The 24,714-nt window shown below is 41.6% G+C and overlaps 1 protein-coding gene across 3 annotated transcripts; it reads left to right on the forward strand.

The window, feature by feature from the left end:
• The first annotated feature begins 3,745 nt into the window (after nucleotides 1-3,745).
• adar (adenosine deaminase RNA specific) lies at nucleotides 3,746-19,861 on the forward strand. 3 transcript variants are annotated; one of them, XM_040029803.1, is made up of 16 exons: nucleotides 3,746-3,867; nucleotides 6,759-8,508; nucleotides 10,009-10,316; nucleotides 11,295-11,490; nucleotides 11,779-11,975; nucleotides 12,357-12,492; nucleotides 12,665-12,903; nucleotides 13,213-13,369; nucleotides 13,900-14,068; nucleotides 14,339-14,432; nucleotides 14,556-14,672; nucleotides 14,843-14,970; nucleotides 15,094-15,276; nucleotides 15,398-15,510; nucleotides 15,950-16,077; nucleotides 17,807-19,861. In XM_040029803.1, exons 2-16 carry the CDS (start codon nucleotides 6,889-6,891, stop codon nucleotides 18,102-18,104), a joined length of 4,083 nt encoding a protein of 1,360 aa, XP_039885737.1. In that variant the 5' UTR covers nucleotides 3,746-3,867; nucleotides 6,759-6,888; the 3' UTR covers nucleotides 18,105-19,861. The 3 variants fall into 3 exon arrangements, with proteins under 3 accessions (XP_039885737.1, XP_039885739.1, XP_039885738.1); XM_040029805.1 differs by having other exon boundaries at nucleotides 6,759-8,463; XM_040029804.1 differs by lacking the exon at nucleotides 3,746-3,867 and adding an exon at nucleotides 3,883-5,218.
• Nucleotides 19,862-24,714: the final 4,853 nt, after the last annotated feature.

Here is a 24,714-nt window from a genome sequence, read left to right on the forward strand (position 1 = left end):
GATATGCGGTTATCTGTGACTACATGTCAGTCATCCTCCATCATTTTATGATGGATTCATTCAGTTTTTCTGGATTGGTGGACATAAAGAGCAGCTTTATTTTTGGAGGAGATATAATACGCAGAGCTGTCTGGGTGATGGGATTTTTAGTAGCTATTGTCCAGCTGTCTTTAACAGTTATTAAATCAGTTAAAATCACAGGAAATATTATATATATATATATATGTGTATGTGTTTTGGGGGTTTTTCACTTTCTAATTTATACCAGGAAGCAATATTTAAAATCTGTCTTGCTTTTGAGCTAGTCTGATCTGACACTAGCGTATTCACAGAGTAGTGGTGACACCCAATGGCTATGTCAGTAAAATGCAATATGCACATTAACACTGCTACAGTAACAGTGAGAACAAAGGGGGAAATACATAGAAATACTGTTTATAAATGCAGCCACGTACTGTTGTTAGCCTGCAAAAAAGTCTAAACCTTGTGTGTCAATTAATAAATCACTCCCACCAAAATGGAAAAAAAAAATCCACCTTGTTAAACAAAGGTGGTGAAAACATTTTGTTGCTTTGTCAGAACAGCAGTGGACTTCAGACGTGCGTTCATCATCATCTTCTTCCAAAAGTGTTTTGCAGTGTGACAGGTGGAGAACCGTCACCTATCACCAGGTGATTTCTCTTTATTTACAGATCGCACAGATCGCATCGCACTGCATTTCGTTGCCCTGTACCTGTGCATGTGCAATGACAATAAAGTTGAATTCTATTCTATTCTATTATCTGTGGTGTGTGGCAAGGTTTGAAATTCAGTCTGATTTTGCTTCTACTTGATAATATTTTGAAAACTCACCAAGATACCTGTGGCACACAGATATATGCCTCATGATAACTACCTCGGGATAGTCTCAGTAATGTTAAACATTGAAAAATGTTCAGTGACTCAATACCACAAAATCAGAATTCCTATTATTCACTAAACATCACTGAGCCTGTTTCCAAAAACCCCATTGGTATTCAGGTATTAATTTCTATCCAGCCCTTAGCTTTACCCCTCATATTAAAATGACTGGACTATTGTAATTCCATCCTCTCTGGCTACTCGCTAATGGAAAACTACTGTCTCACTTCCAACTGGTTGTGAATTCAGCAGCTCAGCTTCTTACTGGTTTTAGCAGACAGAATCACATCACCCCTCTCTTGGCTTGTCTCCACTGGCTTTCTGAACATTTTACAATAGATTTTAAGATTTTACTCATCACTTTTTAAAACTTGTCTGAGTCTGGCTCCTGACTGTAGCTCTGTGTCTGCTCACAGCTTTTCCATCAGGGGCCCTCAGCTTTGTAATAGCCTGCCTGAAGAGATCTGAGCCCTGTCCAAAGAGCCAACTAAAATAAATACCCCAAATATCTTTCTGTTTTCTGGATTCACTTAGTCTAACACAGCGGTCCCCAACCTTTTTTGCGCCACGGACCGGTTTATGCCCGACAATATTTTCATGGACCGGCCTTTAAGGTGTCGCGGATAAATACAACAAAATAAAACTAGTACCGGTACCGAAAAAAAGAAAACACATGAAAAGACCAAGGAAAACCGAGTAAACGATAAAAACGATAACAAAATAACCCTGAAAACCAATAAAAACCCTGAAAACTATATATTTCACACCTGAACCTCAACTCTCGCGGCCTGGTACCAAACGACTCACGGACCGGTACCGGTCCGAGGCCCGGGGGTTGGGGACCGATGGTTTAACACAAAGCTGGCTATCAAGTTGTTGAGTTAACCCAGGTTTTCCTTTTTTAAGTTCTCAGGAAAGGAATGGTGTTGGCACCATCTGACCGATTATGTATACATCCAGTGGCAGCAGGGTGGCTGATTTTGAAAAGGAAGCTGAAACTATGCTATGGGAAAAATATGGTGAGATTAAGCAGCTGCTGCAGACAAAGTAAGACTGGAAATGAGCAAATAAATTAAAATATTGAGCCTATTTCAAGCCAGGAAAGAACAGATTTATCAATATCACATCTCTGTTATTAAAAGAAGGGAGAATTTCATGGGTTACAGCCACATTTTTGATTCATTAATATATAAAATACAGTCTTCGTTTTTATTCTTTCAGCTGCAGCCTCAGTTAAATAATGCTTTGAAAGTAAAGGATAAATGTAAAAACAGAATCCAAACATCAGCGTTGTCTACATGCAAATTCGATATAGCACGTAGTTGCTCTGTTTTCAAATCACATACTCAAACTTACAAAACAATAAAATTAAAAAACTGCAGCCATTAAAAAAAAAAGGAATAAAGTTGTGTCTACGAATATATCATCAACAGGGAAACACAAAGTATGAGATACTATTAAAAACTTTAGATCTTCTTTCTATCTGGATCTTCCAGGAGTGCTGACAATGTTTTCCAGAAAATTGATTGGTCAGTAGATGGTGATTTCATACTTGCTGATCTGTAGTCTGGAATTTTGCATTAAGTTACCATGGTGATATATCAATCCTTTCTAATAAAGAAAAAACAGGCTTAACCCTACAGTTACCTGGATAAGATGAAAACCTGCTTCGTAGGACAGGCCTATACAATCCTGGTCACTCCCACTGAAAACTGAGCATCTTCAAGTCTTCCTCCTGTCTTTTTGTCAGTACTACTGTGTCCAAACCATACATCATAGCAGGTCTCACTACTATCTTGTAAACCTTCCCTTTCAGTCATGCTGCTATCCTTCATTCACAAATTATCCCACACAGTTGTCTCCATCCACTCCTGCCTCTCCTTCGCTTCTTTTGTGCACAGCCTATAGCTTTGGCAGTGCTACATATTTAACTCATCCACCTCCTTGCACCTCCCTCTCATTCACATGTATGTATTCTTTCTTAGTTCCTCAGATTTTCATTCTTCTTCTCCTCAGAGCATACCTTCAGCTCTGCAGGTTCTCTTACAGCCACTCCCTAATCTCATCATGGATCACAATGTCATCTGCAAACATCACAGTCCACAGAGACTCCTGCATGACCTCATCTGCCAGTCTGTCCATCACCACTGCAAACAAGAATGGGCTTGGAGCAGATACCTGATGTAATCCCACCCCCCATCTGGCCACACACCTCACCACTGTCCCATGTCCTCATACATGCCCTTCACCACTGTCACATACTTTTCTGACACTCCTCACTTCTTTATACAGTGCTACAGTTCCTCTTGTCCCCCTATCATATTCTTTGTTTAAATCCACAAAGACACAGTTAAGCGCTGTCTCACCTTCTCTATACTCTCTATACTCTCTATACTCAATGAACACTCTAAAAGCAAATGTAGTGTCTTCCTCACAAATTGAATTATGTTGCACCTAGGTTTTATGTACTATTATTGTATTCTAACATATGTTTAACAATGCTCACACACGACTCACACTCATAGACTCAGCTTTGAGATAATCTATTATGAATATTATGTGTTGTCATCACAGAAAGAATGAAATGCCTTTTCCAGTGTATTGAAGGCCTACAATGCTTATTCTAATGTCTGTGATACGTTTTTGTGATGAAGACCTATGTTCACATACAGCTTTTATAGAATGATGAATTAAAAGTACAACTAAGTTCTAGGTTATACCTACTTTCAGTTTTCAGTTATATTGTTTTTGGTACGTTTGACTGTTTTCTACAGTCATTGGTTAGTCAATGGTTTGAACAATATTGAAACTTTAGCAAGGTTCTACGTCATTTGCTTGCGACGTATAATCGTCAGTCGCAGCCTTTGCGTCACTATTCCCCGCATCAGTTCTTTGATTGTTTCTTTCACCGCATTAAAACATCACACACCAGCAACCACGCACTACCAGGAAACACGGCGAAGTGAGGTAACTGCTAAAGGCTATGGCTTGTCCTGAAGTCATTTTGTAGGCTTTGTGTGAGGCGTTTATCGCTGTTTGACTGTAGCAGATAACGAGCCTGCTGCGATGCAGGCGACAGTTAGAAATGGTGCAGTGCCAGTGCGGAGCTAGCAGGCTAACCTCAGTTAGCCGGAGGAGGAACGATGCTCAGTTAGCTGCTGTCAACTGGTCTTTTCACCGATTTATTAATTAATAATAGTGAGAGCTGTTGTGTCTGGAACAAAAATATGAATATCAAGTTGGTCTAACCTGTAGCTCCTAACGTTTAAGCCTCATGTTTCTCTAATTATTAACCTTGTCTTGTTTGTCAGACCTCCAGTTTTAAAGTAACTGAATTTAATGCTAACCTTCATGAAAGTGATAAGAGAGACAGATAATATTCGTTTGCTTTGATTAACAAAAAAGTTTGTAAGTTTCCGTTTTATTTTTATAAACCCCCCTTTTACGCTGTGCAGCTGTTTTCCACATTAACTGTTTGGATTCAAGCATTTTCTTTTGTAGATAAAGCTACAACAGCACATTGCCAATATAATTTATTATTTAAAAAATATTTCAGGCAATTTGAAATCAGGTGGAGCCCGGAGTCTTGATTTAGTATGCCATCTAAATTCATAGCGAAATTTTGACGCTTTGGGACAATATTTGAGTCTCCCAAAATGTATTACATTCCTTTCACCCGCTTCTTTCGTTTTCCTTGTTTTATTTTTAAAGCGAGAAATTGATCCGAGCGAGTGTTGTCTCCTAGAGCAAGCACCGAGGAGACTATGCCCTGGTTTGTTGTAGAGCAGCAAGGACGTCGCTATAGCTTTTTTTTTTTTTTTTTTTTTTTTTTAAATCTGACCTCTTCGAACAGAGATGAGGAAGCTTAACCTTTAAACAGTTCCGGTGTGCCTCGTGGTCACGTGACTGGCGACAGAAACCTAAGTTTTCTTCAGAAATGAAATCGAAACTTAACCCTTTTAGTGGAGGACAGTTTCCTTTTTATTACAGTAACAACCCCGCGGATTTTCCCTTCATCATCGCCGTGTAACAGTGTACTAACGCATCTTGCAGCAGGCTTTATAAGCGCGCAAACCTCTCCGGTGTTTATCTTTGTGCTGCGATTAGGAACTGATCACCCAAAACCGGAAGACCCTGCATTTTGGACAACACCTTCAGCACTACATAGATTTGTGGTTATTTTTTTTCACCCATTCTACCACGGGTTCGGTCTTTATTCTTGCATTAATCTGTAACGTTTATTTTATTGTTATAATTATTATTACCTTATTTACTTGGAATCGAGTCTTGGATTAGTCGCCTTTAGGAATCTGCAAAAGTAAGGGCGCTTTTTACTACTTCTATTTACTTTTTCAGCGCTGCCACTTTCATTTGAACTACTGTAGGTGAGAACTGTTAAAATCAGTGTGTTATAATGCCTCTGATGATGCTGTAAGACTCCACGGGCCCTTTCCTGCTTGTAAATATAGCATATTGCGTGCACATGTGGGGGTGTGTGCGCTAAATCTAGAGACTTCATTTCTGACATATTCAGGAAACAGAGGGCACAAAGCTTGGTGATTATAGAAGAGGGTGACTCTCAATGTCAGGAGGTGTTTTGTCTTTAATGGATTTTTTGGTTTGTTTTTTGTATTAAATAGTGTTCTCAATCAGTTGTCAGATGCACAGTCTTGTCTACATCTCTGTCTAGGCTAACAACAAAGGAGAGTGTAGTGAACGCAGATTCTGAAAAACACAGTTGTTATTTTGGCTGTCAAATGTTGCCTTGCATCAGGGTCAAGATGAGTCAGCTTCAATACTGTTTGGCCCCTCTGCTGCCGGCCCTGTCGGCCCTTATTACAGCGATGAACCAACACTATGGTGTTCTCTGTTAATGCGGTATGTTCGGTCCGCTCAGCCGTTGATGCTGACCGTGCCAGAGGGGATGAAACCTGACTCAGTATTGGGTGTCTCCTTGTTGTCATTCTGCCTGATATAGACATTATTGAGTGTTGTCAGATATGACACTTGAGGAGGAATCAATGTTTGTTTCTCCCATAGAAGGATTTTAAAGTTCTGGGACAGTGTAGGTCAAAATTTCTGTTTCAGATTGCTAATTTTTTTTAATGTTTTATTTTCATGCATGCTAGAAGAATTACTCTAGCTAGCTCTGTGAAAAATAACATTATAACCAGAATTGCTAGCTAACCGCTGCAGGCTTTTTCCCTGTCTGCAGTTTGTTACTGATGACTTTTTAGCCCATGTCCCTCTGTGCCCTTGTCTGTTCTCCTTGTTTGCATCAGTCTCACTTTCCCTCTCTGCTTCGGCTTCAGATCCAGCGATAATTTCTAAGGCCAGAAATAATACAGAATAGTTGCAACAAGGTCTGCATTATTTATCAGCTTCCTTTTTAACCGGGGTTTGGTTTCAGTGTGACTGGAAGAGATAGTATGTCACCCTGCAGTATCCTTGTAGACTGAATAGTTATGATAATCTGATGATATATGCAGCACTCCCAGCTTGTCGTCTCCACATTTCCTCCAACCTTCCATATTGACCACATTTTGAGTAATTCTCTGTGTTGTTTGCTGCTGTATTTTAAGAAAGCAGTGGCATAGACAGTTGCTTAAAACCCTGCTCTTGGAGTTGTTATAGATTTAGTGACTTATCCAAGGACACTTGAGCAGGTTGGAGGATTGCCAGCACAGTCTGAACTTGTGGTACTGGCTGGAATGACAGTTTTTTTCTTAACCTCCCGACTGCTCCTTAATTTTTAAAAGTTTTCTTTTTTTTTTTTTTTCCAACAGTTGAGTTATCTTGCTGTTATTTGTCTCAATTTATTGGTATTCTCCTAACTTTGCCCTTTGTTTTTATTTCAGGGTCTCTCAGCATGCAACTGGCCTGCCCTGACTCCTGATCAGGGTATTCTGTTTGCGCTAGAGGACATACACTAATACAGAAGCTGCACAGCCGGCAGCATCGGCCCCCTTCACGCTCAACCCCTGCGCTATGAGCAGAGGTAGAGGAGGGCCTTCCAAAGAACATTACTACAGGCATCCACAACCCCGCGTGCAGGAAAGGGATAACTTCTATAGACCTGGCCCAGGTGTATTCTATCCCAGAGCTGGGCCACAGCAGATCCCACATCCAAGTTACTACGACGGTCCTACCCACCCTGAAGCACACATACAGCCCTCATCTCCCCTAATCCCTTCTACCCCCCCTACACCAAGCCACATTAAAGTGGTCCCAAACTCTGTCACCCATAATAGCTTGTACAGCCCGAATCACGGTGCAGGTCCAAGCCCTAATTCCTTTTATGACAAACAAAGAGAATTCCTGACAGGACGGATCTCTGAGGCTCCACAGTTTAGAGCCACTGTGAGTGGAGGAGGAGGAGGAGGAGGAGGATTTGTACCCAACAGGTCACATAGTACTATATACCAGCCTCAGTCAGGATACTGTAGATATCCAAACAGCAGCCCTAGTGGTAGAGGGGCTAGCCAAGACCGGAGACCATACCGACCTGGTGCAGGAGCTTCAAGAGGTAACCTAGCACCTCGACACTTGAATCAAAACCAGTTCCAAGGTAAAAACCATAACCAACACTCCAGTAGACAATGGCGCACCCAAACAGATTCACTCTGTGACCAATTTCAGGGTTTGTTGCTCAAAGACAGGCCCAACAGAGGAGGAGAAAGGTTTGACAAACATTCTTCATCCAGCAGCACAGGAAATTTAAGTTTTTGTAAACCTAACATCACTCTCACAACTCAAATACAGGGCGTGGTACATGAGGCTTTGGCTGCGTTGAAGCCAAGTGAAAGTATTTCTGCTAAAGTGTTAGCCAGAAAACTGCATCTTCACAAAAAGGTAGTCAACAAGGCTCTGTACTCTTTGGAACACTTACAGAAAGCTTCCAAGCAAGGATTAACCCCTCCTGAGTGGACACTATACAGAGAACCTCTCAGAGTCGAGGAAGACCAAAGCACAAAGTATCGCGTACAAAATCAACCTCCTTATTCGTTAGCCAGTTCAGAACCCCCACAAAAACCTGAAGAAAAGGTTGAAACAGAAACCGAAGAGGAAGTCCAGGCCAAAGAAGAGGACTCTGACACAGAATCAAGTTCTTCATATTCCTCCTCTTTAGAGTTTTCTGACTCTGAAGATTCCCAGTCATCAGCAAAAGGTCAACACCACAAGAAGCAACATCCCAGCACTTCTAGCTCCCCTGATCAGGACATTAAAGGTGCTGTGATGGCAGAACAGAAGGAACAAATTTTTAAATACCTTCTTCAATCAAGGGAGGCAACAGCTCTTAACATAGCGAAAAATATTGGACTCAAGACTGCTAAGCAGGTCAATTCTACTCTGTACGCCCTAGAAAAGCAAGGTGAAGTCGTTAGGAATGTTGAAGTCAACCCTCCAACATGGGAGCTCTCCACCCACCGCCGAGAGAGAATGGAGAGGAGTCTCAAAGCTGCACAGAGCAACCCGGCTGTCCTGGTTAAAATGGAAGTAGAAGAGGAGGAAGTGAGTGCCATCTTTTCCCCATCACCGCTACCACCATTACCAGGCCTTGAGGTACTTACGGGGGGTTGGATACCAGACCAAATTCTTAGTGAAGCGGTAGGTATAGTTAGAGTTTTTGCTTTATACATTTTGATTTGTTTAATTATAAATGGCTTTGGGTTTTCACTCAGCTGCAGGAGAAGAAGTGAGGCAGAGTAGTTCAGGGGGCAGTGTGAGGTGGAGTGACCAATACACCTGCCTTGATTTTGCCAATCAGCCAGCTGTGACCAGATGGCACAAACCAGCCACCTTTCTTATTTCCCCTAAAATTTTATTTAGTTATTTATTTTGTGCATCTGTGTCACACCAGAGATTCAAGCGGAGGAGGCAAAGCAACAGGCGTTTAATCAGATTTGAAATCTTTGCCTCAGAGCCTCTTTCCAAAACAAGATTGGTTCAGTTTGATGTTGGACTCAACTTGTGTTTTTATTCTACCTGAATCCCTGCTGTATTTTATGATCTCAGATTTAGGGCCAAGTTTGATTAAATTCACAGCATGGCGCACTGTGACAAGCCATACTCTTTTCTAATCACACACAAAGAAACAGTGAAGAGCACAAAGTTTGATCATCTAACTGGAACAAATTGTGAAGAAAAAGGACAAGTTGTGTAAAGAGTCCGTCTTCTAGCGTTGCTTGTGTTTTCCAGCTACGCCTCTTTTATACACTGAAGGTAAAAACACTTGATCCAAACCTGTGCATCCTCCATTAGAGCTCTTCTGGCAAGCTTCTTCTTTCCTCTGTCCTCCAGTTGGGTTTTGGGAATTGTGACACCCTTCAGCATAGTGTACTGAGATTGATTTCCAGGTCACCATCGAGAGGACAGAGAAGACGAGAAGGAACAAATTAGTGAAATAAGAAAAGCCTTAGGACTCCACAGCTGGGTTGTGGGCTGAGCCAGACTTTTTCTCCGAGTTATTGTTTGGAGTCCAGTGTGATTCACCCTGCCGGGCAGGCTCCACCTGAGTGCACAGGGTTTTGATTTATTCTGCATGTGTCCGTGCAAAGTGACAATAAAAGTGTGTTTGCAGCTCAGCATGGTCCCTGGCTTTGCCTGCACTAAGGTGAATCCATCTGTAGTGTAGGTCTGCTACATATAGAACAATACAAAGATTCCTTGAAATGTGGCGGCTAAATGAAAATCAAACCATAACTTAAAAATAATAAATTTGAAACTCTTTCAGCTAAATAGGTCAAGCTCAATGGATAACAAATTCTAGGTATTAAAGATTTTTCCCCAGTAAAACACAGCATGCATTCTGAAAAGATTAAAATAGTAGCTTGACATTTTGAGACATAAGCTTATTCGCTCATTTCCCCGTTTTCAGCCTTTATACTAAGCCAAATCAACCATCTGTGGATTTATCCAACAAACATAAAAGCAGTGTCAATCTTTCTTTCTAATGCTCTTCCAAATGTTGAACTATTGCTCTGAGAGACACTTTGCTGAAAATGTGAACTTTTTATTAATCGCATTTAGATAAGACTTGAAGATCTACCCTGCCTATATTAACCCTTTTACCTCAATTTTCCCTTTCCATCTCATTCCTCCTTTTAGCCCCTTTCCTCTGCCTCATGTAAAAGCGAAAACGCCAATGAAGGACAGTGGTCCACTGATGACATCCCTGAATTCCTCAATGCTATTCGCAGAGAGACGGATGCTGAAAAAAAGGCATCCGAGAAAACCAATGCCATGGGGACTGTAGCTGTCTCAGTGGCTGCCCCGCCTCCCCAGAATCTGTGGGCTAAGTTACAGGAGGTAAGGTTGAAGAACCCTGTGAGCGGTCTCATGGAGTATGCCCAGTATCTGGGCCAGAACTGCGAGTTCCTGCTGCTGGACCAGTCAGGACCCTCCCACGATCCTAGGTTAGTGAAATGATCCACATAAACCAGGCTTTGTAAATGCTATTATGGCACTTACTGGTTTGTTACGGCTAATCACTGACTCAGGTTTTAGTGCCACAATAATTACTTTACCAAGTTTAACTCATAAAATATCGCAATTAATGGTGACAGTCCTGCTGTGTTACGAGGATTTTCACGAGCTCATTAATTCAGTTAGGTTCAGTTTTGTTTATATGGCTCGAAATCACAACAACAGTCACAACAAGGTGCTTTATATTGTAAGTTAGTGACTCTTCAGTAATACAGAGAAAACCCCAACAATAAAATGTGCCTTTTGAGCGAGCACTTGGCGATAGTGGGAAGGATAAACTCCCTTTTAACAGGAGGAAACCTCAAGAGCATAACCACGCTTAGGGAGGGGGAGTCATCAGCTGCAACCCCTTGGGGGTGATGGGAGGAAGACAGAACAAAAGACATGCTGTGGAAGAGAGCCCGAAATTAGTAATAACTAGTGATTAAATGCAGGGAGGTTTATAAACATGTAGTGAGTAAAAAAAGAAGAATGAACCAAAAAAAACACTCAGTGCATCATGGGAAACCCCAAGAAGCCTAGGCCTATTGCAGTGCCACTAAGGAAGGATTCAGGATCACCTGATCCAGCCCAAACTATATGCTTTATCAAAAAGGAAATGAAATGAGAAATATGCTCTCTTTCTTTCGTTTTCTTTTGTACGGAAATTGTTCTACTCCGATAAGACTTAACCGATACAGAGGGTAAATCCTATCATTTTTTCATTATGTGATAGTTTTGTTTTTACACCTACACAGATCTGTGTATTCAGAGTCTATAAGAAATAAATCTGCCGAAGTGAAATCAAACTAAAAATGTAAATTACTTTGCTTGTTAGTCAACGTAGGAATCTTGGTAAATTTTTCTTGAATTAATCATATTTGCAGATACTTGTGTCACATCTGTATTTTCTTTTTTGCTTCTGTTAGATTTCGTATGCAGGTGATGCTCAACGGGAGGCTGTTTCCTGTCGCGGAAGCTTCTAGTAAGAAAGTTGCAAAAAAGGATGCTGCTGCAGCCACACTGCGAATCCTTGTCAAAGAGATGCAAGGGGGGACGTGCACCGCCGATGAGGAAAATACTGGCAATGTGGACCAGGTGATGGAGCTACCTCCAGACACCAGTGTAAGTTCTTTTGTAATCTGTGAAAATACGACCCCTTGTGCATTTTAAGAAATGAAATCACATTTAGTCACAACACGCTTTAACTAATTGCCTGTGACTGGTCAGACTTTCGTCAATTGAGAGTGTTGAATTTATTCACCAGGGCATGAACTGTAAACAGAAGTCTAATTACCTGTGCTGGCTAAAACTGTGTCCATAGCCGTTATCTAATGTTGGAGACCAATTAAAAACTGTGTCTGAGAAGTGCCGTAAATTATAGTTGGCATTTTTGTTTACTCTCTCCACAAGGGACCTGCTGAAAGCACAGGGGGGGTTTTGGGGTCTGGCGGTGTGGAAGGGACGGCAGAGGGACCTCGCCAACCCCTGTCCCGCTCTCTGCCTGGTGGCAAGAATCCGGTGTCTGTCCTTATGGAGTACAGCCAGCGCAGTGGGAAGCCCATCGAGTTCATCAACACTGGACAGGCGGGTCCACCGCATGATCCAAGGTACTGACTCATTCATTTCCCTTTGAATCTGTTTGGATGTTCTTCTCCACACTGCATGCTCATAGGTTGAGTTTCTCTCTGTGGTCATACTTTTCTGCCTCAGAGCAGCAGCTGTTCAATATCTCTCAGTACTGTAGTCATCTGACAAAGGCACAAAAACGTCTTTGTTCAGTTGATGGCCGGGTCAGACAAACAGTATAAACTTGTGTTTTCTTGCCATCACTTTCCAGAAAACATGATCACTAGTCTTGATCATGATCTTAGTACAGGCTCCAGTTTCATTGTGATCATGGTGCATCTGCTCAGGCTTTGTAAATGTGGAGTTATGAATCTGATCTCAGTTATAATCCTTTCGTTTCCCTTTCTCTGTTCTGGGCTCAGGTTCATGTACAGGGTGAAGGTGGGAGAGAGCTTGTTTGCAGAGGCCTCAGCTCCAAATAAGAAGGCAGCTCGCCAGCTGGCAGCAGAGGAGGCTGTCAAAGAATTAATGGCTGATGGGAAACTGCAGCTCAACAAGGTGTTTAATGAGTAACCAAGAATAGATGGGGATTGCATATTCCTAAAATTAAAGGGATAATTGATTTCTTGGGCATAAAGAAACTATTTTTGTCACATCTGTCACAAAGCTCTTTTCTTTACTGTTCACATCTTTCTTTTGCATCACCGCCTCACCCATCTGTCTTCTCCAGCCTCAGTTGCCCCTGGGTCCTTCCAGTGGCAGTGACGAGAGTTTTTCTGGGGCAACATGCCCCAGTTTACCTCCACTCACTGCAGATGAGTTGCGAGCAGCCCACGAGGCAGGGGTCGGGGACCTCATCAACCACCTGAACAACAATGCAGTGTCGGGTCTTCTGGAGTATGCCAGAGCCCGTGGCTTTGCTGCCGAGATCCGCCTTGTGGGCCAGTCTGGACCGCCACATGACCCTAAGTATGTTAGACCATGATGCAACCAAACCCACAGACCAGGAGTTCTACTACTGTCTGGGCTGCCACATACTTGTAAAAGGAATATTTTATGTAGATTTTCGAATAATTTAAACATTTCTTTTTTTGCCTCGCTTTCCAGGATCTTTGGTGTGTTGCAATAGCAACTCATGCTATGAGGGAATTATTAGAATAGATATTTGTGTTTATTTCTTTGTTAAAACAGCTGGGGTTTCCATGCAATCACCTAAAGGGGGGCGAGGGGGACCAAGCAAAATCCTCTGCTTATCTTACTTTTTGGCCATCTTCTCAGGTTCACCTACCAGGCCAAGCTCGGCGGACGCTGGTTCCCTCCCGTCTGTGCGTCCAACAAGAAGCAGGGAAAGCAGGAAGCAGCTGATGCTGCACTGCGCGTTCTGATTGGAGAAGCTGAGAGAGCAGCCCGCACTGGGGAGCTTACACCAGCTGAGGTACTGACTATTCAATGAATTCACGCATTTCATCTTAAAAGTTAAAAGTGCAGCAGCTTTAAAAGAGCTTTCCGTGGCTCAGCGTGGGATTACAGCTGAACATAATGGAATGAAAGAGTAGAGCATAGCAACAGGTTCTGCTTAGCTTGATTACTTGTGCTGAAAGATTAAGCTCAAAGTAATCTACAGTAAATGCTTGAAGGATAATCAACTAACCACTTCACTTGCTCTCCTGAGAAAATAATATCAGAAAATGTCTTCATGTACATTTGAAATGTATAACCTCGTTCAAGACAAAAGCAGTCTAAGGTAAACTGCTTCATAATAAAGAACACAACACAAGTGTGTAAGGAAGTGACACGTCTGTATAGACAGCATACTGAAACATGCAGTTTGTTATATTCTCCTGTTTTAGTTTCACATTTTTGTCCAATTCATATTCAGAGAATCCTGAATGTTGAATAATAATGTTTTAAATAATGCTTCCTGTCTTTCTTTCATTTGCATGTTTTTGCACTCCCCTCTCCTAGTTACCAGTGAGCGGCAGCACACTGCATGATCAGATAGCAATGTTGAGTCACCAGCGCTTCAACGCTCTGACCACACGGATCCAGCACTGCCTTCTGGGACGCAAGATTCTGGCCACGATCATCATGAGGAGGGGGGAGGGCCTGGGGACTGTTGTCAGCCTTGGAACTGGTACATCCATTACCTTTAGCGTATAACACATGAAATGACCAAAGTAGTAAAAAAATTTAATTGTGGAGCACTGTGGGGGTGGATGGGGGGGATTGCCCCTGCATTTTTTCCACAATGTTTAGTTTTGTGGATTTCTGCGCTTAGAGGTATGTACTGTCACAAAGCTGAAGCAACTAGGTCACCGCTGAACCGAGAGGCGCTGCATTGTCGTGTTTTTTGACATTGAATTTGTCTTTTTTTCCTCTCCCTCTCTCTCATTCTTGTTGTCAGGAAATCGCTGTGTTAAAGGGGAGGAGCTGAGCCTTAAAGGAGAGACTGTTAATGACTGCCATGCAGAAATCATCTCCAGGAGAGGATTTATTCGGTAGAAATTGATATCTTGCTTCTTTATCAGTGTTTCTCCTACACTTCTAAAAATACCCCCCTCTCCCTGAAACGGCATCTGTGGGACATTATAAGTCTAGCTCACCTTCTCCTTTCCTCTCAGGTTTCTGTACAGTGAGCTGCTCAAGCACTATGAAGGTGCAGACGATAGTATATTTGAACCGGCGGAGAATAACAAACTACGGATCAAATCTGACATCACCTTTCACCTCTACATTAGGTGGGAGTATGAGATGTTTTCTTTCTCTTTCTTCACTATCCCCCAAGCCTTCACTTTCACACATCAGTGTTTCCCGTTTAGCTCTGTGAGGTCTCATCTCCTAAACTGCAGGTTGCTTTGCTGTGCATCATAGCAATACCTTATCTCTCTCCTTTTTCTCTCATCCTTAGTACGGCACCGTGTGGGGACGGTGCTCTGTTTGATAAGTCATGCAGTGAGGCGGGGGATGAAGCTCAAGGCCACCAGCCTCTATTTGAGAATGCTAAGCAGGGCAAGCTTCGCACTAAAGTGGAGAATGGTGAGGCACGATACTAAAGGAGAAATTGGCTTTTATGTACATGATCTGTCATGAAATGTAGATGAAAGCAAATGATACCACATCCCGGTTTGTAAGCAAGAGTGTGCTGTTGGTCTTTGCCAGGTGAGGGCACCATCCCTGTGGAGTCAAGTGCCATTGTACCCACCTGGGATGGCATCCAGCACGGTGAAAGGCTGAGGACAATGAGCTGCAGTGATAAGATCCTGCGCTGGAATGTGATAGGCCTACAGGGGGCACTGCTTACCCATTTCCTGGATCCCATCTACCTGAAGTCCATCACACTTGGTAAAATATAAAGATTTCTTTGTGCAGATAAGAGTCAGTGAAAAATGGTGGACTCCCATTGCATTGGTTCTGGACTTGGATACCAGTTTTACAGCATGTCTTTGCGTCTCTTATCCAACAGGCTATTTGTACAGCCACGGTCACCTGACACGCGCCGTTTGCTGTCGGTTGGCCAGAGACGGCGAGGCTTTCACGCAAAGTCTCCCCGCTCCCTTCAAGCTGAACCACCCTGAGGTAACCGCACAGGTTTTTGGCAAGGTCACACTTGGAACATTAATCATGAACATTAAGTTTATTCTCACTAAATCCATCAAGCTGCCAACGATCCTATTTGTGCCTGCACAGCTTTCTTTTTTTTTTTTTATTGCTCATATTATTTTAAATTTGGCTCATCCATCAATTAACAAAAAGCCAGCAGGTTGCTGTTGTAACACCAAGAGAAAAGGAAGAAATATTGCAGCTGGCACACTTTCAGTTTTTTCTTTTTTTGAGCCTTTTTTTTTTTCTTAACATTTTCTTGGTTTGTCATTTAGTTTGACACTAATCAACACAGTGTGACGCCTCTGACACATCAGTGATGCACGTGTTACTCATCTAATTAAAGAACTGCTAATTTACAAAATGTGCTCTCTCTCCCCATCCCTTCTCCCACACCACCTGGTTGGACTTGTAGGTCGGCAGGGTGAGTGTGTATGACTCCACACGTCACACAGGCAAGACCAAGGAGTCCAGTGTGAACTGGAGCTTTCCAGACCAGCACAGTGTTGAAGTGCTTGACGGGACCAAAGGAAAAGTAGATGGGTATGTAGCATGTAGGGACTGACATGTATTATCTTTACTGAATTTTTGTTTTCTTTTTTATTATTAATAGTAAGAATTGTGAGTTGAGTCTAAATCTACAATTGACATTACATTCAACAGCTTCAAGACTTATTGTATTATCCTTTTTGATCTTTATTTTTTTTTAGTATAGATTATGTTTGTCCATATAGCTGTTGGAGGCAAAATGCAAGTAGTTGCAACAACCAACTCATTGCCTAGTGGTTTAGGATGTTGCATACTCAACCTCTGGGTGATCAGTTTACTCACAAGGTGTTTGTACAGGTTGTATGATGGGAGGAAGCATGTCACAGTCTTGGACTGACTGCAGTCAGTCTCAGACAAACTAGTGAAAGCATGCAAAGTATTGCTGTCTAACTGATCCAACACACTGCATCAATTGGAGTCAGACTGTGTTGAGTCAACTTCTCTGCAAAGCATCACTTTGCAACTGTTCAGGTTACATTCCAGTGTAAAAGCAATCAGAGCACCTGTGTCATTTTACAGTTGAATGGTCGTCCTACAGCAACTACGTCACTATTTGTGGAGGAATTTCTGGATTTCTGTTTCATGTGTAAGATTTGCACTCTGAGTATAAGTAGATAATGTCAATTATCAGTACATAGAAACAACAGATTTGCAGTTTTTGCTGATTTATTACAGTTAATCATCATGATATTACAAACAGAGTTCATGCAGTTGCCAACTTGACCACATTCAGTCACAGACTGATAGCAGACTGACTCAATCTTCCTTAACCACAGTCACTTGAAGACAGCAGATGATGGCGAGGAGTCGCAGACCTGGTCCCTGTCATTAAAGAAACAGTTTTAAATGGCCTGTATTTGTATATGCAAGAGGAGTCCAACATTGTTGCACATGGTTGCAGTAATGTTGGTCACGCTGAGGTGTACAGCCACTGCTTTTCCTAGTGTGACTTTTGCATAACAAGGAAAAAGAAGTCAGACATTCTGATTTTAAATTGGATCACTTAATAGCTCCCAAAATCTTGTTGCTATCTTGAGCTGTTGTTCAGTGTGGGCCACATAAAGCTTTGAAAAGAAGTGTCTTGATGCATGCTCAATAATTCAGATAAAGGAATCCAACCAAGTTAATTCGGTTCATGTGGACCTACATTTTCAGTGGCAGAAATGTTTTATCGCTCATCCAGGTAACCACTACAGTCTCAGGAAATGTCTGGTGAGACTTCTTCAGCCTCACTGGACATTTGTGACATCGCTCATCCAAGTGACAGGAAGTCACTTGGATGAGCGATGAAACGTTTCTCCCACTGAAAACGTTGCATCCAGATGAACTGAATTAACTTTAGGGGATTTGAATGGATGCTGACACCCACTCTGGGGGAAACACTGAAGCAGGTTGTGATAATTCAGTTTCACTTTGTGGAGTTTTTTTCCCCTTATTTATCTTTATAACGTCTTCTCACACCCTCCTATACCACATTAGTAATAAAAACTCTTTACAAAACACCATAAACTGAAAGCTGTTTGCAGATTTTTTGCTTCATTGAATTTTAATTAAGCGAGTCAAAACAGAGCAGCAGGGAGCGAAGTAAGCTAAATAAGAAACACTGCATGATCTGAGGAAACACTTTGTCATGCCAGCCTGCCAGACAAACCATAATGCTTTTCCTGTCACACTTGTTTTGCATTTTTTTTTAAAACACTTTGCTAATGTCTTTTTTGTCCAGGACCAAACTGGCCGTGTCCCGCGTGTCCAAGTCCAATCTATTCCATCTTTTCCGCTCCCTGTGCCAGCGAAGCGGTCGCACTGACCTCCTCTCCCTGCCCTCCTACGCTCAGGCAAAGATGTCTGCTGTGTCCTTCCAGCAAGCCAAGCAACAGTTTTTCCAAGCTCTCAGCGCCCACGGCTACGGAGCCTGGATCGGAAAACCCCTGGAAGAAAAGAGCTTCGAGGCTGGGGAGGGAAACAGGAACAATGGGGCACCTGTGGGAAACAGCAACAATGTAGGAGCAGTGGAGGCGTAGAACTGTTGTGTCGAGTGTTTTATAAAATAATACCACTGGGTGCAGGGAGAAAAGCTCAAAGTGCAAACGGGTTAAACACAAAAGGATAATCAAACAATGTGACGACGCTAGTGCCCCAAACTATGGAAAGACTAAAGAGAGAGTGAAAGAAAGGGACACAAGAAGTGAGTGGAATAGGTCAAGGAGGGCAAACCCTAAAGGATGAGTGAGTCCACAGCTGACAAGACAGAGCTCCGCGGGGTGTACAGAATATTGTAGACACTACATGCAAAAGAATTAGTCTGAAGTCAGTAAACCAACATGGCAGGCACTGCTCGGAAGCTCAGACAGCTTCAATTTTTCTTTGTCACCGTTTGGCATTTGTGGTTCTTGCTTTCCTATTGTACTACTTGATGTTCCCGTTGTAAATGTCTGCACCCAAATCACTTGTTTTCTCTGCAGAGGAGAGAAACTGCTTATTGGAATTCAGCCTGGTGTGACCAGTGCCATGTAGCAGTGTTTGTAATTGTGATTAATTTACTTTGCAGTGGAAGTCTTCTATAATGAAGTATCTCCCCCCCCCCCGGTTCATTATTCTTTTATTGTGTTTAATGTGTTTTTTAGGACGAAGAGAAATAATGGGACACCCTCACCGGGAACTTTTGGGTTGGATTTTTGAAACTGCATTGATTTAATTTTGATGTCAAAAGGAAAATTACAAGAATGTACATAAGAAAATCATTAATGTTCATTGTTCAACATTTCAGTCTTTAATTCCCGTACATGCTTTAAAGTCTTCAGTCAGACTTATTTTTAGTTAAACATGCTGATCGTACGTCTGCCGGCTGTTGTTGCGGTTTTTTGTCTTTTTTCCTTGCGTATTGAGTATTTCTCTTCCTCCTGAACCCCCGACACATATATATGTGTATACATATACATACATATATGTGTGTATATGTATACACATATATATGTGTATGAACACAAAGATGTACAGTGGGTTCCAAAAGTTTAAGCCTGGTTACAGAAGCTTTTATTTTAATGTGTGGCTGTTTTGTTTTGGGTTTTTATGTTTGTTTGTTTTTTGAAAATTTGAAATACACTTTTAGAAAGATGAGCAGTTTTAAGATTTGAACGAGCTGCTGTTTCCATTAAACAGACCTCGGGTTTTGGGAAGAATTTGGACGCGTCGCCTCATGTCAGAGATGTAATGTGACGCAGGATGTCTCTCTCAGATGTTTGTGCTTAGTGTCTGATAACTACGGAGGTAAAGCTATGCAAGTCAGCTCTCTGATCCTTCAAACGGTTTGGGGTAGCTTTGATGCATGTATAGAGCCATTGTTTTACTGGAAAATAAATCTCTTTTTTTGTCATTGGTTTTGAAGTTGCCTCTGTAAAAACAAGAGCAGCACCTCCAGTGAATTCTTGTCTTCAGCAGCGAGTTATGCAGCTGTGTATACTTTTTTTTTTTTTTTAAACTCTTGGTAAATTCTGATCTATATTCGCTGCACTGAGCTCTACATGTATGTGAATCACTTAGCTCAAGAACTCAGACTTGTGGGCCCTCACTATGATAAAATGGGCTTTTTGGTTTAACGGTGTATAGCCGGTGTGTCTGTGTGTGTATGTATATGTGCAGGATTAATGTATATAAATCATTCTCAGTTGCTTTTCTATATTTTTCCTGATATTTTAATTAACTGACAGTGAAATTTATTCTTTTTTTAAACAATGACTTTAACAAAAGTTAAAAATAATAAAAAAGTAGCAGTCTGTCATATTTTCATATTTTTCATCTTATTTCTTTGTGGGAGGCCTTGAAAGGCCTGGGGTTTGAAGTGTCTGAATGATACAAGGGCATTTAAAATTTGCAGCTCAGAGCTGCTGTTGAAGTGTTTTATGAGTGCTAAAAAAATTACTTGCAATCCCCTTGTTGCTCACTCTTCATCTGTGACTAAGCTGTGGATTACACCTATGCAGAAACAATGAGTGGAGAAGAGAATTTCGAGTGTGAGGAAGATGGTAATTTCTACAGCAGGGACTCCTTCCCTCAGGGTGGTGTTTTGATCCAATCTGCCTTCTGATAGCTGCAAAGCCTATTGCAGTGCTCCAAAGGATCAGCAGATGGAAACGTGTGCACACCTTAAGCCTGCGGGTCTGTTTTTGAATGCATGCATCAGGGAAAGCCTACATGAAACCAGCCATGGGTGACCTGATATTCATGGTGGATGCAAGACAGATCTCTGGGTAGATATGATTTGTGACTTGCAGAGTTTTGATCTGTAGATTAGCTCATTGCATTCAGCGATACGCCAGCATTAACTGTGTCATTTTCAAAGCTGTAGATGTTTAGAGATGCGCTTATTTTCACTCATTTTTTGTAAGAGTACTTGTCTTTTGCGACCAACTGCATTAGACTCACACTGAGTAGAGAAATAGTGTACCCTGGATTCAACTTGATTGTCACTGCATGATGTGAAAATGCGATATATATATATATATATATATATATATATAATTACATACATACAGTAAAGATAAGTCTAAAAAATTAACTTGGATATTAGAATATTGGGGAGAAATTGCATGAGATTTTAGTTATGTGTAAATCATAAAAGCAGATTTCCTGATACTTCACGCTGTTTTAGCAGTGTCATAATAGGATGCAATAACACAGCAAACATTTAAGCAAGCCGTTTAGAGCTGTGGCTCTGCAGCATCTCACTGGGAGAAAACAGTGAGTGGCAGCGATATCACGAGCCAATCAGTGCAGTATTTTTATTACATTTTATTAGATGTGGGTGCACACAAGTCGAATCACGAACACCCTAAGAAAAATGCATTTTAAAAGTCATTTAAAGGCATGCCCCCGCTGATTTATGTGTACACACAATCATACTTAACTACAGTTTGGAGCTAAGAAATAAGAGAGATTTCTCTGGTGTTGTATTCAAAACCTGCACATAAGCATGTTTTTGCTGTTCCCGGTGGTCGGTGTGTTATAGAAAAGGCCTGTTTCACTTGGGATCTCGACCCATTGAGTTGGATTCCTACTGTCTCTCAAAGCAAGTGTTTGGATGGTGGGAGGGCAGGACTAATGATAGGGGGAGAGGAGTAAAGCACGGGTGGAGGAAAGGATAGACGAGTGGAATGAGGCTACATGAAGTGAAATATTAGTCAGGACCGAGGGGCTTAAACAAGCCAATCGATGCTCTCCAATGGAAATAAATGAGAGAGGGTAGGGGAGAGAATACATGGAGGCTGAGAGGGGAGAGGAGTGGCTTAAAAGCTAAGCTAAAAAAGCACAAGATCATGGTCATCCGAGGCGTGACCGGGTGGTGTGTCAGATCATTGAGGCACCAGGGAGGAAAAGAGAGAGCCTGAAAAGTATCACGGTGCTGTGAGGGTAATGGATGGTGTTTTGAGTTAATGGCAGTTGTACTGCAATGCTTCTTCTGATGCCTGACATGGTTAATGTGCCTAAAACTTGCAGTGTTAGTGCTGCAGTGGTGTAGTCAGTGCAGGAGCATGTATGCATGTAGAGCATTGTTTGCAGTGCTACTGATCACTTTGAAGTGGTTCTCAGAGAACTTATACTTAAAGACTAGTACTGCATTAAAACATAATGACAAGCTGAACCACTGGAAATGTATTTTGCCACAGGCTGAACCATGAGTAATGCCACAAAGTGTCATTATTAGAATGGTCTGGTAGCTTTTGTATTGACTAAATCTATGAAACATATCTAATGCTTTATTGATAATGCAGATGTAGTAGTTGAGGTTGAATGCTTAAAAACCTATACATGGTATTTTAGTTGTGACCTAGGATTGGGAGAGGTAAATAGATTTTGTTCTGCTACTGCAACCAGTAAAGCAGAAATACAATAAAAGCCCATTTATGAAATGAAAAATGAGGGGCATGCCCCCAATTTGGAAATTATTAGTATGTACATAAAAAAAATCTGTCCTCAAGACATATCAGGAGGACAACAACCAATGGGAAGACCTGAGGAGTAGGGGGTAGGGGGTGGTGAGTCTATTCCTGTAATATAATAAAATGAAAACTGTGGATTGTAAGAAGCAATGCAAAAATTGTATGTATGTATGACTGTATAGCCTTTCTATGGCTCTGGGAAATTTTAGCCTGGTTTTGTGGTCTAAAGTTCTAGATCAAGTAGTTTTTTCCCTTTTTGTAACTTCAGATCGGCCAACTATGAACCTTTTTTCCAGTTCATTTGTGAGCGCTACAGTATATTGCTAATTAGAGACATATTTTATAGCCTAATTTATCAGGTTATCCAGCCATAAAAGGGTGAAAAGCAGAAAGATGAACTTGCTAATAGGGAAGAAGCTTAAGAAAACCGTTTAAGAGCCTGAATAGTTAAAACTGTATCTAACTATCTATGTACTTCTATCTACTTTTTAAACCATAACGAATACATAGAACCAGTTATTTGTATTTTACTTATTTCATATTAACATTACACACTGGCCTTTGAGGTGTTGATTCTTTAGCAGTTTGCTCATTTGACTCTATGGTACCAGTGATTTTTTTTTTTAGGTCGAGTGACATTGTAATTTGGACTCTGCCGTGATTGTCAAAGTACCTTAAATCAAGGAAAATGGATTTTATTGTGCAATGGTACTGTTGTGACCAAAATAAATCCGCGTCGCTCAGCTGAGAGACAGTAGACAGCTGACTCAGGAATATTGCGGTCACCTCAGAGACATACGATCACCAGCGCTGCATGGATTTTACTGTCATCGTGACGCTTTAAAGCTGGGCTTCGCCTCTGAACTCCCTGTAATACTTTAAAATGTTAGAATGAGGTCATCTGCACACACTTGCAGGCATACTTAGTGAGCTGCCTCTTCAATCCAGGGTGGCACGTAGCACACAGCATACCACGGCATTCCTTTTCTCGGAGGCCTGGAGGGAGCCCTTGACCTCCTGCTACCTATACATAAAAGATATCTAAATTTGACACCACCTCTCTGATCTGTGAAGAAAGAGAAAAGGCCACATATCTCTCACACCCCCTACATCACAAAAACCAAGACCGTTGTTACTATCAGTGGGAAAAGGGCAGCGAGGAGGGAAATAAGAGACAAGCACATGTTGCTTTCTTCTTCTTCTTTTTTTGCAGTTGATTGTAGATTCAGAATAGTGGTAAGGTTGATAGAGGCCTGAAAGTATTTTAGTTAATAACCTGATCATCTTCTGTTTGCCTTTGTTGACGTCTTAAGAAAAGTCTATGTAGTAACATGGGCTGGTCCTATATAGCGCCTTTCTACTCGAGCGCTCGGAGTGCTTTAATGCAACATGTCTCATTCATTCATTCACAGTCACACGTTCATACAAGCACTTTTTTCTGTATTTAAGTGCTTTCTGGCTAACATTTACAACTCAGGATTTGCCATCTTGTCCAAGGATACTTTGGCATGCAGACCGGAGCAGCTAGGGATCAAACCATTAAGCTTCTGATTAGTAGATGACATGCTCTACCTCCTGAGCCACAGCCTCTCCCAATGAGCTGTGAGGAAACAGACACCTGGACGTGTCAGGAAAAGTAAAAGTGATAATTCAGAACCTGCTCTGCTACTTAATCTTGAGGGAATGAGTAGCCATTAAAGTAGGCATAAAGAAACTTCCTATGGAGGGGGAAGAAACTTAGAATGAGGTAATTCCTCCTTTTCCTCCTGTTTCTCTTCTCATGATACTAAGTGTTTCTGTCTATTTTCTATGCATTAATCTCCCCAAAAGACCATTTCTGCATGAGAAAGCCTGGTCTCACAAAATTTCCATAACAAGCATGACTCCAGATACAGCTCCCATATTTTCATGGACTCAACTAGGCTCCTTAATGGCTGCTTCAGCTGGTTGGAGAAAAAAAAAACACAGATTAGGGAACAGGAATGTCATTTTCTTCAGGCCTGCGGGTTTAAGGCACAAACCATGAAGCGCAACATCCCAACCAGGTACATTCACTTATTATCACTCACCATTTTCGACACCAAGTAAGAATAAAAAATCCCTAAAGATATCAGCAACAATTCTTTAGTCAGTACAGCTTGACAATGACGTCAATGAGACAGTAAAGTCATTTATTTTTGGAAAAAACACTGAATATGGGGACAATAATTATGCTGTGAAATGAATTCTATCCATCAACCCAGATGAAGAACGTCTAGCTCGAGTCTTTGCCACAAAATAACTTTGTTGGGGTCTGTTAGAAGCAGCTGTAGGCAACAAGAGCTGGAGAAGCAAGAAACAGCACATCAAAACACTCCTTTACACATCCAAGACATCTTGAAAGCGTATTGAATTTCATTCAGCAGAGAGGATACCAAGCCAGAAATTGTTTTAGAGGAGCTGAGCAGCATGGACTATAAAATCTGGAAGAGAGACGTTCAATAAAGGAGTTACCGCCTCCAGCCACGAGCTGGGTTGACAGTGCACCCTGGAATATGAGCTTACCAGCTTCTCCGGCCCTGTGATAGATTTCTAAATCGAAAGCCAAAACTAATTACTAATTACCTTACTTGTGGTATCCCTGACTTCAAACCTTAAAGCCATGCATGACTATGAAAGGGGGGAAATGGTCCTTGAACTTGAAAGTGTCAGGAAA

Source organism: Simochromis diagramma, unplaced genomic scaffold (genome assembly GCF_900408965.1).
Source record: "Simochromis diagramma unplaced genomic scaffold, fSimDia1.1 OVJJ01000361.1, whole genome shotgun sequence".
In the NCBI taxonomy this organism is placed as follows: domain Eukaryota; kingdom Metazoa; phylum Chordata; class Actinopteri; order Cichliformes; family Cichlidae; genus Simochromis; species Simochromis diagramma.